The 16937-nt window shown below is 52.3% G+C and overlaps 2 protein-coding genes across 4 annotated transcripts in view; one reads left to right on the top strand and one right to left on the bottom strand.

Annotated features, from left to right (window-relative positions):
- Positions 1–6584: 6584 nt before the first annotated feature.
- On the bottom strand, positions 6585–14090 carry TAZ (tafazzin). Of its 2 annotated transcripts, XM_011375561.2 has the most exons (10): positions 13637–14090; positions 13417–13545; positions 12380–12425; positions 12048–12133; positions 8582–8662; positions 8443–8484; positions 8187–8249; positions 7961–8013; positions 7482–7559; positions 6585–7390 (listed from the first exon to the last, which is right to left on the bottom strand). In XM_011375561.2, exons 1-10 carry the CDS (start codon positions 13743–13745, stop codon positions 7289–7291), a joined length of 789 nt encoding a protein of 262 aa, XP_011373863.1. In that variant the 5' UTR covers positions 13746–14090; the 3' UTR covers positions 6585–7288. The 2 variants fall into 2 exon arrangements, with proteins under 2 accessions (XP_011373863.1, XP_023376413.1); XM_023520645.1 differs by lacking the exon at positions 7482–7559.
- A 1289-nt stretch (positions 14091–15379) lies between these two features.
- The window catches only part of DNASE1L1 (deoxyribonuclease 1 like 1), a 6415-nt gene continuing 4857 nt past the window's right edge, over positions 15380–16937 (top strand). Inside the window, exons 1-2 of one of the 2 annotated variants that reach the window (XM_023520640.1) lie at positions 15389–15531; positions 16047–16141. The gene's annotated coding sequence lies outside the window, so the exon portion shown is untranslated. Of the gene's footprint in view, positions 15532–16046; positions 16142–16937 lie in introns of both variants that reach the window. The other variant, XM_011375560.2, reaches the window with a different exon arrangement.

The raw sequence follows: 16937 nt of genomic DNA, 5'->3' as shown, positions 1-16937 counted from the left end.
GATTTACTATGTCAGTGTCAGCTGCTGCCAGGAAGCAGGTAAGATGAGGACAGAAAACTGTTTCTTGGACTTAGCAACAACCAGAGACTTTGACAAGAGCGAAGTTTGCCTTAAAGAGAAGAGACAGTGACAGCTAGAGTCAGAAGATGGGAGACACCGCCTCAAATGAGTTGGGAGACTTTAATCTTTTTCTGTGCCACTTTTTGATCTCTCAGATTGGTGATCAGTAGAAACAAACAAAAAAAAACCCCAGTAACTATAGCCGACAATTGAACTCTTGTTAAAAATATGTACGCTAACTTATTTAGGAGGAAGTGAACTGATGTCTGCAACTTAGTTTCAAGTGCACTAAAAATAAAATGGAGAGAAGTGTTGTTACAAAGATAGGTGTGTGATGAAGCAATGATAGTAAAATCTTAATGGCAGAAGCTGCAGGGTAGATATATGGATGTTCACTGTAAGCTTTTTTTGACCTTGCGTGCATACGATCGTGTTCTCTCTCTCTCTCTCTCTCTCTCTCTCTCTCTCTCTCCCTCCCTCTCTCTCTGTCTCTCTCTCTCCCTCTCCCCCCTCACACACACATATACTGGGTTGAACAGTGTCCCCCTAAAATTCATGTCCATCTAGAACTTGTAATGTGACACACAAGGAAGAATGCCAGTTGAGGACACAGATTAGAGTGATGCAGCTCCAAACCAAAGAACTCCTGCAGCCACTAGAAGCTGGAAGAGTCGAGGAAGGGTTCTTCCCCAGAGCTCTCAGAGGGAGCAGGGCCCTGTTGACACCTTGATTTTGGACTTCTAGCCTCTAGAACTGGGAGAGAATAAATGTCTGTTGTTTTAAGCTGCCCAATTTGCGATGATCTCTCTAGGAAACTAATATATGTTTGACATTTTTGATAATACATGGAAAAGAAAGTTGAATAATGCCCATTGTCTGCACAGATTCGGGGACATAGAGGCTCACCTACACAGTGGTGAAGTATCAATTGGTAGAACGTTTTTAGAGGATAATTTGGTAGCATCTAACAAACTGTAAAGTGTGTATGACCTTGAATCAAGCAATTTCCCTCTTAGGGATCCATTCAACAGAAATACTCAGCTGAGCACAAGATGCACACATAGGTCCATTTTGGCACCATTCTAGTTGCAAAAAGTTGGGCACTCATGACTAGACACTGGGACACCGTGCCCAGCCACAGCTGCTTCTACCCCTGCCCCTCAAACACCAGGATGTTTGTGACCGGAGCCAGAAGGCTGCTGAAGAAAACCAACACTCCCAGGGCCGTGCCTCTCATGGGTAGAATGCAATCTGCATGCAAAGCCCTCCATGTGGCACAGGAAGGCACACCGGAAAGAGAGGCTAGGTGCTGGGGACCACCATACCATGTACACAATGGCTTCCTCCCAGCCTTGTGTAGTGACTGCCCATCGATCACCTCTACTTATCAGAGAAACTGCTTATGACGTTGTACCTGTCGTTGTCACAAGTGCGGCTCGGATTAGGACCATGGCAATTGAGCTGGAGAGAGGAGGTGAGCTTCACAGGACGTGGTTGAGGAAGAGAGAAGCCAATGATGGCTCTTGGTCTCTCTGAGTTGGAGACTGGGAGATCGGGTCAGTTGGGGACACATACATTTGCAATGTTTGTAGGGCCTTGAGATACTGTGGTTTATGAGATATTTGATCTTCACCCACAGTTTCTGGCTCACGACTCGTCAAACCCTTGGACTTTCCTAAGCGTTGAGTGCGGTCAAGGTGTCTTTCATTGTATTAATGAGGTGACGTTGGGAAAACACCATTGGATGAGAGCTGGTTGCCAATGGAGCCAACCGTGTGATTAGAGGGCTGGGACTTTCAGTCCCACTCCCTGACCTCAGGGAGGGAAGAGGGGCTGGAGGCTGAGTTCAGTTACCGGTGGCTAATGATTTCATCAGTCACGACTAGGTAATGAAACGCCATAAAAACCCAGGAGAACAACTAGTAAATCGGTAATCTAGTAAGTAATGTGTTTCTTGGAGTTCTGTGAGCCGTTCTAGCAAATTAATTGAACCCGAGGAGGGGGTCGTTGGAACCCCTAGTCTATAGCCAGTCAATCAGAAACACAGGTGAGAACCTGGGCATGTGACTGGCTTCTGAAGTGCAGGGCGGTCTTGTGGGACTGAGCCCTCGACCTGTGTATCTGATTCTCTTTCTGGACACATCGTGTCAGAATTGAGCTGAATCCTCAGACACCCTGCTGGTTTGTGGGGAAGCAGCCTTCACACACGTTGGAATGGGGTCCAAGAGCCCCATTCAGGCCCCCAAGTGGCAACGTCCAGGCCAGCTGAGGGGAGAGGTTTGTGCTGGAGCTTAATGTAGCCCCAGAAGCCCAGGAGGAGATTGAAGCCCTTGCTCCATGATCTAATTCGTATTTTAAAGCAGCGGTCCCCAACATTTTTGACACCAGGGCCCGGGGCTCCTATGAGAATCTAATGCCTGATGATCTGAGGCGGAGCTGAGGCGGTGATGCTGGCGCTGGGGAGTGGGCCTCAAATACCGATGACGCTTCTCTCGTTGGTCCGCTGCTAACCGCCTGCTGTACGGCCCGGTTCCTAACAGGCCAGAGACCGGTCCCAGTCCACGGCCCGGGGGTTAGGGACCCCTGTTTTAAAGGGCTGATCTGGCTGTGGCGAGCAGAACAGATTAGAGGGGATAAAAGTGGCAGCAGGAGACTATTGCCATCTGTGGGAGAGAGATGACAGGGGCTTGGCCAAGGTAATGGAGGTGAAGAGAGAGAGAAGGCAGAAGAGATCGGTGCCTCACTGTTGATCTGGGACAGAAGTTTGACTGGGTGGCATGGTGACAGGACAGGAGCAGGGGCAGCCAGTGGGTGACGAAGGAAGGGATCAGTCCACCGCATGCTCAGGTTCTTCCCTCCACTCGCTCTTGCTCATGGCCTGGGGGCTCAGTTACATTCCCTGAGTCACCGATGTCCTATAGGGCCTACCTGGTAAAGGGCCACAAAAAGGGCCACCACCTCACTACTGCGTTCCAGGTCATTTGGGTTGTTTATCTTTTTCTTATCAATTTATAAGAATTCTTTATATGTTCTAGGTATGAGCCCTGCATTGGCTATATGTATTACAAATCCCTTCCACTCTGTGGCTGCCATTTTCACTCTCTTAGTGTCTTCTGATAAACAGAACTTCTTAATTTTAATGTAGTCAAATTTACCATTTTTTTTTCTTTATGGTTAATATTTTTTATGTCCTTTTTAAAATAAACTTTCCCTGCCCCCAAGATTATGGACATATTCTCCTACATTATCTTCTAGAAGTTGTCTTGTTTTTCAGCCTTTTATGTGTGGTATGAGGTAGGTGTCAAGTTCTTTTTTTTTCCATAGGCATCTGCAATTGTCCCAGTACCGTTTATGAGATGAACATTCTGCTTTTGCCGTATAGTAAGTGCCCATCTAGCTGTGGGTCACTTTTTGGGCTCTCCATTCCATTCCAGGGGTCAAGTTGTCCAGCTAACACCACACTGTCTTAATTACTATAGCTTCATAATAAACTTTGATACCCAGGAGGGCAAATCCTCCCACCTTCTTCTTCTTAGGCTAGTGTGCTTCCATAGAACTTTTAGAACCAACTTATTAGATTGATAGATTATTTTAAAGAGTCTGATTACGGCATTTAACATTGTGGTAAAATACACATAAAAGTTACCATTTTAATCATTTTTAAGTGTACAGTTGAGTGGCGTTAAGTACATTGACGCTGTTGTGCGAGTGTCACCACCTTGCATCTCTAGAACATTGTCATCATCCCGAACTGAAGCTCTGTCCCCAGTAAACATCAATTCCCCATTCCTCCCCACCACCCCCACCCCGGCCCCTGGCACCCACCATCCTACTCTCTGTCTCTGAAATTGACTCCTCTAGGGACACAAATGGAATCATACAATTAGTTGCCTTTCGTGTCTGGCTTACTTCACTTAGCGTAATGTATTCAAAGTTCATCCACTTCGTTGCACATGTCAGAATTTCTTGACTTTTTATGGCCGAATAACATTTTATTGCAAGACCACATTTTGTCTCTATGTCGACGGACACTTAAGTTGGTTCTCCCTTTTGGCTACGGTGAGTAATGCTGCTGTGAACACTGGTGTACGAAATACATGTTTGAACCCTCTTGATTAGGTTTCGATGGGAATTATATTTAATCAGTGGATCGATTCTGGAGAACCGACACCTTTACTATATCAGGTCTTCCCGTTCATCATGGGAGCTCTCTCCACTCGCTTAGGTCTTCCTTAGTGTTTTACAATAAAGTGTTTTGATTTTCCTTATATACGTCGTTCACATCTTCTATTAGATTGATTGCTAGGTACCTTGTAGCTTTTGTGAATGGTGTCTTGTTTTAAATTATATTTTCTAATTCTTTGCTGCTGGTGTTTGTATAGAAATGCAATTGTTTTTTGCATGTATTGGTCTTGTAGCTGGGACTCTCTAAAGCCTTATTTCCAAAAATCTGTCTATAAATTCATTTGGATTTTATCTGTAGAGCTACCATCGGCAAATAATGATGGTTTTGTTTCTTTACAATCATTATACCTTTGACTTCCTTTCCTTGTCTTATTGCTCTGGTACAGTAGTTTTGTTCCAGATTTCGAAAGCTTCCATAGCAAAAAAAAAATTGAGTTTTTGTAGGTAGTGTCTATCAGGTTAAGAAAGGTTTTTTGGGTTTTTTTTTTTTTTTGGTAGACTATCAGATTGAGAAAGTTCCCCTCTATAGTTTGCTAAGAATTTAAAAAATTATGAATATTTTATCAAGTGCTTCTGTATCTATTGAAATAATCATATGGGGTTTCTCCTTAAATCAGTTAATATGGAGAATGGCACTTATAAATTTCACAATCTCAGGACAAGTCAAATTTTGCCATGAACCTAAAACTGCCCTAAAATATATAGTCTATATAAAAAACATCAGATTGTGGAAGCATCCGTACAGTACGATATCATTTAACGTTTAAAAACCTGCAAAACAATGTTTACATATTTATGAAGATGAATATGTAGCAAATCACAAGTACATAAAAAATGAAACATTCTACCATTGGTTATAAAATCTGAACTCATCATGAAATGTAATTGCTTTGTTCAAATGGACATAAATTATATACAGGAAGAAGGGATGTTACATTTGAACCTATAAATGTAAACTGGCCAACAGTCTGTTTTTACCTATATTTGCATTTGCAAGTGTTTCCTTTTTTACTCCAAGTGATTTTTTTTTCCCTTCTGGTCATTTTTACAAATGTTTCATTTTGAATTAGATACACGGTTGCAATCCTCATCATCTTTGAATCTTCTTGCTGGCTCATTTTTGCCGTTCATTTTTTTTCCTTCCAGATTTTGTAACTGCACACAAACTTCGTTTCTTTAAGAGTGTTCTTCTGATTCGGGCAGATTTTGCCGGGATAGCAACATTGTGACTTACTTTGTTTTTTCCACCATCCCTCCCTACGTGCCTGATCCTTTAATCTTTAAGCCTTAGGACCTAAGATTTATCCACTCAGGTCTGTAGTCACGGGGACAACAAGTTTTTGTTACATTAAGGATAATGTCCTAGCTTTAGACATGTTTCAACCCCAGGCCCATTGAGGCAGAACAACAACAGCCCCACGGGCCACCGGGACCAGGCCCCAGGACCAGACTGGATGGCGCCAGGCAGATTCCAGAACTGAACACAATGATCAATTACGCCAGCCCCGTCCAATCGTCCAATCAGTAGCACCCATGCCCTTAGTTTCCATGGCGACTGATTTTTCCCTATATAATCTGTCCTGAGTCTGGCGGAGGGCGGGGTATCGTCAAGAGCTTTAGCTAGCTTGCTGGAGTCTCCGTGACCTGCAATTCCCTGAAATAAATCCTTACTTTCTTTGCCGCAAACCTGCCCGTATTTCTTCTAGGATTCGCGCACAGGCAAACAGACCCCTTTTGTTTTGGTAACGATTTCTATGCTAGTATTTTCCACATTCTGCCTGACACTGTCAATTTCAGACCTGTTCTTGTTTCTGCTGCCCATTGAACTTCTTTTCCTTATATGCTTGATCTTTGTGAGGTCTTTTTGGTTGATCTTCACCTATGGATGAACTGGGGGCCTAAAGTGAGCTTGCTTTTCTCTAAAGATTTGCTTTGGGCTTCTGCCAGGAGCGCCACCACCTGGATCCCCTTTTGCTCCCATCCAAGGTCCCAAGCTCAATCTAGGTGTTCCCCTTCCCACCTCCCACCACAGCACACTGACTGAGCCGTTGACACCTCCCGCCTCCTGGGAACAGCCAGGGGAGGCCGGAACTGCTACTTGCTTCTTCCTACTTTGCTAGCTTTGGGTTTTGCAGCAAGTCCATTAAGCCTTGCTCTGCCTGTTTTGCAAAATGAAATTAATTCCTACTTTTGCAAGGTTCCGGGGATTACAGACAGTGGCAGAAGTCGATGGCTGGTGTGTGCTGAGAGTTCGATGCCCACCTGCTCAAGGACTCTAAGGGTCCAGCCTTCCCGTCCAGAGGGTCACCTCCCACCCCACCCTACAGAGAGGTCAGAGGTTAAAACAGCAGGATGCAGAGGTTTTATTGTTTAAAAAATATGGCGACTCGGCCTCAGGGGACTGGAGTGATGCCAGGGACACAGAAAGGACGGAGAAGTTGGTGGGCCCCAGCACGGGGCCAACGGCCAGGTCTCAGGCCCTTGCTGCAGGCTCCGTCCCATTGGGCTCCACTTGTAGCAAAGGGCTGCTATTCTGCCTGCAGCCTGGGGCTGGCTCCTGCCCGTGGTTCCCAGCCCTGTGGGAACCTCCGGCAGAAGGGAATCCGTGATGAGGTGGGGACCAGCCCCCCCACTGCCGGGGCCAGGCCAAGGGCCTGTGGGCCCCTCCCTGAAGCTCAGGCCTAGCCACCTACCCCCCAACTGCCCTCCCTCAGGACGTAGGCCCTGGGAAAGGACACTTGAAGGCAAGAAGGGCAGAGGCCCTGGCCTAAATCTCCTCCTCCCAGAGTGGTCGAGCGGGAAGAGCAGCCAAGGAGCTGGAATGCTCACCAACTAGGGGAGGTCACCCTTTAAGGGTTATGAACAAATCTGCCTAAAAAACCGTATCTGAGCTCAAAGCATCAGTCCATTCCCCAGCCCCAACTGTGTGCGGGGCGAGATCCCAAAGGCAGCGCTGGGAGCCTGGCGGCTAGGGCTTGGGTCCCAGAGCTGCCTCTTCCCCAGGCCTCAGGAGGCACCTGGGCAGGGGCTGGGTGGGACCCGCCTATCTCCCAGGCTGCAGGTGGTGGTGGAGCTGCTCCGCCTGGGTCTTCAGGCGCTGGAATTCCTCCTGAATGAAGTCAGTCAGGGCTTTGCGCATCTCCACCTGAGGGGAAGGACTGGGGCTGGCCTGCAGTCCTCAAGGGCCTTTGCCCAGGGAACCCCACCCAGGCCAAAGGCAGCCCGGGGCAACTCACAGCCGACTTATTCTCTGCCCGGAGCCGCTCAAGCACAGGCAGGGCACTGAAGGGCTTCCCGATCAGCACAGTGATCTTCTGCAGGGAGCCGGCCAGGTGACAAGAACAGGGTGAGTGCCCACAGCCCCAGCCACATCGCCCTGGGGAGCCAGAAGCCACGTCCTGCCCCTAACTGGCTTTGTGCTCCGTTGAGCCACTCTCCTTCTTTAAAACGAGGCTCGGTGGCATCTAAGGCCCATTCCAGTCCTTGGGTCCATGCTCTAGATGTCCTGCAGTGTCCCAACCCCAGGGCCCGGCCCTGATTCCTTTGCTCTCCTACTGGCCTTGGTGCCAGGAAGTCCCTATGCGCCACATGGTCCCCCTGCTGCAGCCTCAAGCTCAGCTCCTCCTGAATCTGGCCCCAGTCATGCTGAGTGGGAGGCCAGGGGCAGATGGCAGGCAGACAGACAGACTGACGAAGGTCAGCAGCTTCTACCCACCTGTCCAAAGCGCGGGAAGTAGGGCCGGCTGTTAGGAAGGACGTCGTTCATGCCTGCGGCACAGTGGACAGAGGCTGGGGAGCAGGTGCGGGGCGGAGCAGGGTGGCCCCAGCCCCCACCCAGGCACCCTCTCCCTGCCGCCCAGTAGAACACCCCACAGACACCTCCTACGGAAGCCCGTCTCCCCATCCTCAGACCACAGGCTCGGCCTAAGAGGGACGCTCACCGACATGCCACAGCGGCAGGATGATGGGGTTGAGGTGACACTCGGCAATCAGGCGCCCGATTCCTGCCCCGGGGAGAGGGAAATGGCGTGAGCACAGCTTCAGTGCCAGCCTCCAGCTGGGGTCACCCCTGCCGTCCCCGTTAAAAGCAGCTCCCCTGGGCCAGCCCTTGTCTGTTCCCTTGCTCCTGCTACCAACACACCCATCCGCCCCATGTGCCATGTCCCGACCGAGCCAGAGAGAGCCAGCAGCCCTTACCCCACTTGAAGCGCAGGAACTCAGAGCTCATGTTCACTTTCCCTATCGAGAGAGATGGGACAGTGGTGAGGGTTTGAAGGGGAGCCAGGGGTCCCGACCATATTCTCGGGCACGCTCTGACCCTGCCAGCCCCACTGACCTTCGGGGAAGATGTGCACCCAGTCCCCGTGGTTGAGCTTCTCCAAAATGAAATCCATTCCCTTCTGGTAGACGCCATCTCCTGCCCAGAAAAGGTCTCTCCTCATCAGTCCCCATTCTACCGGGGCCCCTCCTCCCCTGTCCCTGGGAATGAAGCAACAGCTCGGGGACTTCCTCTTCTCACTGCGCCGTCCACAGGGACACCCTCCAACGACTGTCTCTCCTGGGCCCCTCAGTCCCAGCCGCACCGCTGTGCACCTCACCATGACATTCTTTGTTCAATAATATCCTTTAAACCTCTGAGCGCCTGTCACGTGCGAGGTAGCGTCACCATCATCTCAAACTGTCTTCAACTGAAATTCTGGACTTGACAAGTCCTCTACTGATCTCTAACCTTACCTTCTGCCATCGGTCACGCCACAGCCCCACCCGATGAGCCGCTCGGCCACAGCCATACTATGCCCCCGGCAGACCCCTGACCCACGCACCGCCCTCCCTCCCCTGCCAAGCTCTTGGAGCCTTCTTTCTCCTTGGGATGCGCCACCCTGGGGGACTCTACATCCGCTGCCCCTGGCCTGGAGGGTGCTGCTGGAGCAAACCGAGTCTATTCATAACTCCAAGCCTCGCTTGGGCCCGATTCTATACAGCAACTCTGTCCCAGGGGCCCGGCCAGGCCGGTTACCGCCGCCTCGCCCCACGGGCCTCCCAGCCCCGCCTGCGCCCTCTGCCTCCTCTGTCCTTCCTGCTGGCCCCTTCCTCACAGGACTCCCCTGGAAACTAGACTCTCCATTTGATGGAACATACGAGTTGGGAAAAACTCAAACTTGCTACTGAGGAAAGTGGGGTTGAGGTGCCCCCCATGCTAGCAACGCTGGCCTTGAAGAGGCCGAGACCACGATACGGGACCCAGGCGGCCCCGCGGTCAGCAACAACGCAGACATGGGTGCCTGATGTTGTGTGGGGACAACCTGTGACCACGCAGTGAGAACTTCATCAACCGCGTCCTTACGGTGGACAGAGACAGAGAAGGGGGCGGTCGAAGGAGCGGGGTTGAGTAAGCGTGCTCATTTTAGCCAGTAGGGACTAGAGAGCCACACCGCAGACGGGTAGTGCCACAGGGCCAGTGCATCGGGGACCGGACTTGTAACCTGTTCTCTGTGAGGCTGAGTCTTTGGAAGGTGCCGGTTAGGGCTCCAGAACCTACTGGTGCGACTCAGCCATCCAGCTTGAAATCAAAGTTTAAAAACAATGCTATGCTTTTGGAGGCTCACTTCATAATGTTTAGCTTTTGCAAACACCCTTTCTGCTCACTTGGAGAGCTCGTACAACATTGTTCTGATACTTCGGGTCACATCACAAAGCCTACGTTTCAGGGAGGAAAGGGGATTTTTTTTGGAACACAGAAGCAAAGTGTGCCGGATCCCTCTTTTGCTCCAACACACATTCGGATCTCTGCTGTCCGTCAAACGCGTTTGATAAAAGGCCTGTCCCCATCCACTTTCTCTCCCTGAAGGTGCTTAGGATTTAGGTTTGGTTTCAGGAGGCAGAAGGGAGGAATTGAGACTCGGGCAGAGGCCCCATCTCCAGAGCATGGTGTACATGAGCAGAGGCCCCATCTCCAGAGCACGGTGTGATGAACGTCAAGGTCACCAGCCATGACACTGTAGTCTCTCCTTGTGCTCTAGAGGGACAAAGTAGTTTCCAAAAGCGGCAAGAAGAAAGAGCGCTCCGGGCAGCTGTCTCTGGGGAGTAGCCTGAGGGTTTGTGGGCGCTGCAGCTTTTCATTTTTTTAGGTTACTTGATTGTATTTGACCATGTTTTACTTTGATCGACTAGAAATAAAAATACTCCCCCTTGACACCTCTAACACCCTGGATTCCTTCTTCCTCCCTCTTCCAGACCGACCAACCTCTGGGGGGAAGTGCCCACCCCTGCTGTCTCCCTGCCCCTCCCGCCTCCAGCTCCTAGAAGCTCGCGAGGCAAGAAAAGAGCTTCTCCAAGAAAATAGCTTCTCCGGGGTCCTGCTTTGCTTCCTTCCTCTCTGGCCATCGCTTCCTTCCTCTCTGGCCATCGCTTCCTGTTGCCTTGGTGACTTGTCTGTCCTTCTGTGCTCTGAGGTGCCGTTCAGAGCCCCTGCTCTCTCCCTGCTCTTCCCTTCTGCAATGTCACTTCTGTTGGTGACTTCCTTTGTGGTTGAGTCCCCAGTATCTTCATTCTCAACCATCTTTTCGAGTTTCAGAACTGCACACTCCACTGCCTCTGGGACTGCGCCCTTCCTTGGGTGACAGGCTCCTCAGATAAAGCATGTGCTAAACGGGACTCACCTCCCCTCCCAAGCATCACACTGCTTTCCCCTCATCCCATCTCCCCAGTGGCTTGGTATCACCAGATGTCACCTAGTGTCATCTTTGAGTTCTCTTTCCTTTGCCCCTTCCCACACCCGACCTATCGACGGGTTCGGTCAACCCTGCTTCCAGAGCATATCCCAAAGCTGTCCCCTTCTCAGGCTCTCCACAGTGACCCTCAGAGGCCCAGCTACAATCTTTTGCTGCCAGAATTGCTGTGACAGCCCCCGACCGGGCTCCGCGCCTGCCCTGGCCCTGCTCCCATCCACCAGCCTCTGCAGCCAGGATGCCCGCGCTCTCTCTCTCTCAAGCACAGACAAAAGCACATCACTCCCCGATGAGAGAGCAGAGTCCAAAATTCTTAACGTGATTATTCCAGAACCTTCACATTTGGCCTGCAACCTGCATTTCCTACCGTGATCGCTTCCAGCATCTAGAACGCTTTTCCTTTCATTTTCTGCCTAGAAAAGTTCTACTTCCCCAGAGGGAAGAGCAACCTGGATTCAAATCCTCGCTTTGCCATCTCGGGCCCCATGACCTTGGGCCAGCGGCTTAATCTCTCCAAGCGTCTTTATCTGGAGAATGGGAACCGAAATGGCCCCTACTTCCTGAGGCTCTTGAGAGGTGCTGGGCAGCCATTCGATGTTACACACCTCACCTCACAAGCATGTTTGTTCTCCCGAACCCTGCAGCCTGTGGCACATGCCACTGCCATCACAGACCCACGACACCACAGTGACGTCAGCGAGTCTCTTAGTAACGTCCTCGAGAGAAGGGGCTGTGAATAATGCCGCCTTGACTTCTAATGCCACAGTTCTAGGTTCGCACAGCCGTCAGGTAGTCAGTCACAGAGACTCGAGCACTGTCCAAGAAGCCATCACTCCTCCAGCAGCCACCGCCACCTCTGCTGCCACTCAATGGAGCTGGCCAGCTAGTGGGGCAGCAGCCCCTGGCTCCGCTTGCTCCCAGGCTTTCTGTCTCACCTGGGCCCCTCCACTCCCAGTGCCGCCAAGCCAGAGGCACTGGCTACCAGGCTCCCTGTCCCAAGGAGGCCAGAGAAGCCTGCAGAAGCACCCTCCCGCACCCACTGGCCCACCGGCCCCTGCAGGAAGAGCAGCTCACCTCGGCATACGGGCACGCACTTGCCCAAGCTGAAAAAGTGGGAGTGTAGCTCCTTGGTGAAGCAGATGTCTGCGGCTGCAGGAGTCCTGGAGTGGGAACAGACGCGGTCATCCCCGCCTCCCCCGCACCCTGCTTCCGGACCCACCCCGCAAGCGTGATGCATGACAGCAGCGGCACTGGGTGATGGAGGCACAGGAGGGCCTGTGGGGCCCCGCCCCGTGCCCTGCCTGGACTGCAGGATGCCGCCTCCTGGGCAGAGGAGGAGGAGGGCAAATCTGGGCAGAGACAGGTGAGGCCGGCCAGGCCCATGGGAGGGGCCCTCTCCTCCTCACCAACGCATCAAGTTCAGGTTCCAGATGTGGCGCAGTTTCAGGATCCCTAGAGGAGAGGAAAGGCTTCATGCCCCAACTTACCTTGTCCCTAGAGAGCACCGTTTTCTGTCACCCCGTTTCAAGGAATGAAGGACAAGGGCAGCAGCGCTACCATTTTTCTATGGCCAAAGTGGCATCTTCCAGAGCCTTGGAGTGGACCCCCACATTCTCCCTGGCTCCTCTCTCTCTCTCTCTCATTCCCCGTATCTCATTAGTCACTATGTCTGGTCTGGCTACCTCCCTGACATATTTTGACATTACCTATTCTTCTAGACCTCTCTCTCCAATGTCACTGCCACCACCCTCGTCTAGACTACTGGATGGCTCTAAAGCCGCCTTCCTGGCCTCCTGGGGTCTGGCTGTGGCACCCCACAGACCGTTCTCTGCCCCGAAGCCATGGTGAGCCCCCAAAAGCTCCAACTACACCAGGTGGCTCCCCACAAGCTGTACGACAGTCTAACCTGCATTCGGAGGGGAAAGCTCTGGGCACCCCCTCTATCCAGACATCCAGGTTGCCAGAGCCAAGCAGCTCCTTGTGAAGTGAGTAGAGCAGGAACTTCTAGGTGGGGAACCGGGTGGGCTCCCAGGTGAGGCTGGATGAAGGGTACAAACCCAGCCTGGGGCAAACCTGGAACCAGGATACAGGTCTTCCAGCCCCTAATCCAGAGTTTCCCTGACAGGTCCTCAGATTTGCTCCCCAGACTCTGTGGGACCTTCCATGGCTTACACAAGCCTGCTGAATCACAGTAAATAAGCTGTCAGACCTTGCCCCGCAGCCATTCCTCACTTCCTCGAAATTTCTGACGCCCTCTCCGAATGGCCTTGCCTGAGAGGATGCTGAAGGGACTACAAATCAAACTGTCACCCCCGAGGCGGGACGCCCCAGAAACAGTAGTGCCAGAGCTATGTGAAGAACCCACTGAGAAGTGGGTTTGTTCGGCTTCTGTCTGGCCCCTTCTCTCCCCGCCTCCTTGTGCCCAGAATACTGGTCTGGGTACCCCAGAGATGAGGGTCATCCATGCAGGACTGGTGATTGGAGACGGTGATGAGGGGAGTGGCTGGGCCTCGATTCTCGATGAGCTCATACAGCACCTCCTTGTTGTGGACGGTAAGGTGGTTCATGTACTCTGGGGGGAGAGAGAGAGAGTGTAGGGGATCTTGGCCCCCTTCTCCCCCGGGGCCCAGGGCTTCCCTCCGCCCCCGGCCAAGCCCACTCACTGGTCCAGAAGCAGCTGTAGGTGCCCACCAGGCCCATGACGACGCTGCTGGCCAGGGTCCAGGTGACCGGTGGCACCGCGGGGAACGGCCATTTCACGTGTAGGGGCATCACCCATACACACCGCCCCTGGCGGCCTGGTGGTGACCCTGCCACGGGGCAGCCTATGGGGCCGCTCTCTAGGTCTGTGTCCTCAACCGCTCCAGAGCCGGGTCCCTAACAGGCCCGCGACACAGACGGGCACCGCAGCTCGGCGCGACAGTGGACTAAACCAAGGTCACCTCGCGGGGCAGGCCAGAGACCGGCCCGGCCCCGCCCCGCTCTCTCGCCACGGACGAGCCGCCACCGGAGTCAGGAGCCAGGTGTCGCGGCAAAGGTAGAAGAAGATGGGCCGGCAGCCGCACTCGCCGGAAAGCGAATCCACGCGGTACCTCGCTTCCCGACCGCCTGTCGCAAAACGCGCTCGGGCCGCCTGACGACAGCGGGGGTGGCCCCGCCCCGCCCCGCGCCCGGCCCCGCCCCGGCCCCCGCGCAAAGCGGGTTCCCGCTGCGCGCCCCTTTTTGTCTCAATCCACCCGTGGGAAGTCTCCGTAGGTAACGAGGGTTGCACAACACGATTCCCTGACACCGTCCAAACTCGGGGCTGGCGGAGCACATTTACTTTAGTTTTTTTTTCCCTCTTTATTTTTATTGAGGTAAAATTCATATAACGTAGAATTGACCATTTTATGGTATTTTATAGCACTTTATGTTTTATGTACATCACATTTTTATAGATTACATAATGTAATTCTACATAATTGCAACATTACAGAACTGTACTGTGTGCATGTATAATATGTAACGTAATGTAATATATGTAGCACTATATGTATTATAGTATTGTTATCACTACATTCGCAGAGTTAACACCTCTATCTAGTTCCAAAATATGTTCGTCACCCTCAAAAGAAAGCCCTGTACCCCTTAAGAAGTCTATTTTTTTTCTTTTTAAAGCATAATTTTATTGATTGAAAATTTTTTTTCCAACCAACCTGCTCATTCATCACCATCCCCAATCCATTTAGCGCTTGGCTCTGGCAATGGCGACATTGTCCTGATGTGACCACGCTACAATCATCCGGTTAGGACCCACCTCCCACCTTTAGACCCCGCCCGAGTCCCCCAGTTGTCCCAACAGCGACAGTGCCGTACCCCACGCCTTTGACTTCTACCATCAGTCCCTGAACCGGCTGTCGCTCACTTTGGCTCTGCAGAGAGCTCAGGAGTATGCGGCCACACCGTGACGTGGCGAGAAGGCTCTCGTCCTCGGAGGTGCCAGGCTCCCCGCGGGCCTCGTCGGGCGTGAGCTCCAGCTTTTGCGTCTTCCCGCACGAGATGCCGCCTGGAGGCGTCCGGCGGCGGGGGCTGAGCGCCAGGCTTTGGGGAACTCAGTTCAGGATCTACACTCGGGCGCCAGCTCCTCCGCGCCGCCAGCCGTTGGCACAGGCAACCTGTCATTAAGGGGCTGCAGTCGCTCGATCGCTCTCCGTGACTCACGACTCTGTCGTCTGCTTGCGGCCCGGGGCCTCCGCCCCCGCCCGGTCCCCCTAGGGTCGGGGGAAGGCGGGGTCTGGTGGGAAAGCAGACCTGCAGGTCGGCCGTTCCCAGGCTAGGCGCCCAGCCTCCCTGCCAGAGCCGGGATGGAGCTGGGGCCGGGCCTGCCTGCCGGGATGGGCGGGGCAGCCGGCCTAGTCAGGACGGGCGGGGCGGCTCCCTCGGCCCTGACGGGTGGGTCTCAGGCAGCGCTTTCGTCTTTTCTCCTTTCCGGTCCCTGCCAGGAAGGCGCTGCAGTTCCGTGGGGTGTTGCGATCCGCTTACGGCCGAGACCTGCGCGCGGATAAGCTGGTCTACGCAAGTATGGGAGCCCTCCGGGCAGAGGGAGGGATGAAGTCGCCCCCTCCTCCCCGCTACATGGGAGTGGGGGTGGGTAGGGAGAAGGAAGTGAACCCCAGGACTGCGGCCAAGGCCTGGTGGTGTGGGGAGCCGGAGCTGAGCTTTGGGCTGAGGCTAGAAACACGCAGTTTGGTTCTTGCCCTCCACTTTTGTGAAGGCTCCGAGCCTGCCCTTGCCAGCCCAGGGCTGCCCAAATGCCCACATACATCCCAGAATAGGCACCAGGGCAGGAAACCCAAACTAACTTGAGTGACAGAGCAGGTGACTAGGGAGAAACAGGCATCCAGCCCAGCCAGGAAAGTGAAGTAGATATGCAGAGACGCGATGACAGACGAACAGGGGTGCGAAAGACAGAGGCAGGTAGAGTCTGAGAGAGACAGAAAGTGAGCCCAAGGGGGAAAGTGACAAGGTGACAGAGAAGAGCAGGCAGATACAAATAGAGAGACTTAAGTCACTGAATCAGAGCCACATGAACAGGGAGTGGATCACGGGACTGAGCTCGAAAGAACATCGTCTGGGCGAGTCTGAGACAAAGATAAACCGAGAAGCTCAGGAAGAGGGGGCTCCTGTTGGTAAGATGAACAATAAGGGGCTTGCGAGTGGAGGCGGGGCGTGGGAATGGAGCCCCATCACACACTCCAGTGGGGTGATTTGGCGTATCTTCGGAGAATTTTAAATGCATACGCCTTTAAACTCAGTAATTCCACTGCTGGGAGCTTATCTTAAAGATAACATCTCACAGTTGGAGAGAGAGATCTGTGCTCAGATGTTTCTTCTAGTTGCTAATGGTGGAAAGCCGAAGTAGAATCCTTGTGCAACTGTTGGTGGGAATGTAAATTGGTAGAGCTGCTGTGGAAAATAGTCTGGTGATTCCTCAATAAATTAAACAGAGTGTTACCATGTGACCCAGCAATTCCACTTCTGGGTATGTACCCAAAAAGATCGAAAGCAGGAACTTGATGCAGGAACTCGTGTTCACGGCAGCATTACTCACAGTAGCCAAAAGGTAGAAGCAACCCCAGCGTCCATCCATGGGAATGGATGAACGAAACGTGGTTTTTCCGTACAGTGGAATTTTAGTTAGCCTTCGAAAGGAAGGAAATTCTGACACATGCTACAATATGGATGAACGTTGAGGACATTACGCTCGGTGAAATAAGCCAGACAGAAAAGGACAAATAGTGTGTGATTCCATCCTGTGAGGTTCCTGGAGGAGTCAGACTCAGACAGAAAGTAGGGTGGTCGACATTGCTAAAACCAAAAGACAACCTACTGAATGGGAGAAGATATTTGCCTATGATACATCTGATAAGGGGTTAATATCCAAAATTTATAAAGAACTCATACAACTCAATACCAAAAAAAAAA

Source organism: Pteropus vampyrus, unplaced genomic scaffold (assembly GCF_000151845.1).
Source record: "Pteropus vampyrus isolate Shadow unplaced genomic scaffold, Pvam_2.0 Scaffold275, whole genome shotgun sequence".
Taxonomy (NCBI): domain Eukaryota; kingdom Metazoa; phylum Chordata; class Mammalia; order Chiroptera; family Pteropodidae; genus Pteropus; species Pteropus vampyrus.
The sequence above is the reverse complement of the archived record's forward strand: the minus strand, read 5'-3'. Positions and strand labels throughout refer to the sequence as shown.

Excerpts from the sequence above, each read along its gene's own strand:
- TAZ (XM_011375561.2), bottom strand. The coding sequence starts at position 13,745 with ATGCCCCTACACGTGAAATGGCCGTTCCCCGCGGTGCCACCGGTCACC. Across the intron at positions 13,546-13,636 it reads CTACAGCTGCTTCTGGACCA|AGTACATGAACCACCTTACC; the intron begins GTGAGTGGGCTT and ends CTCTCCCCCCAG. Across the intron at positions 7,560-7,960 it reads ACTTCCCGCGCTTTGGACAG|AAGATCACTGTGCTGATCGG; the intron begins GTGGGTAGAAGC and ends GGCTCCCTGCAG.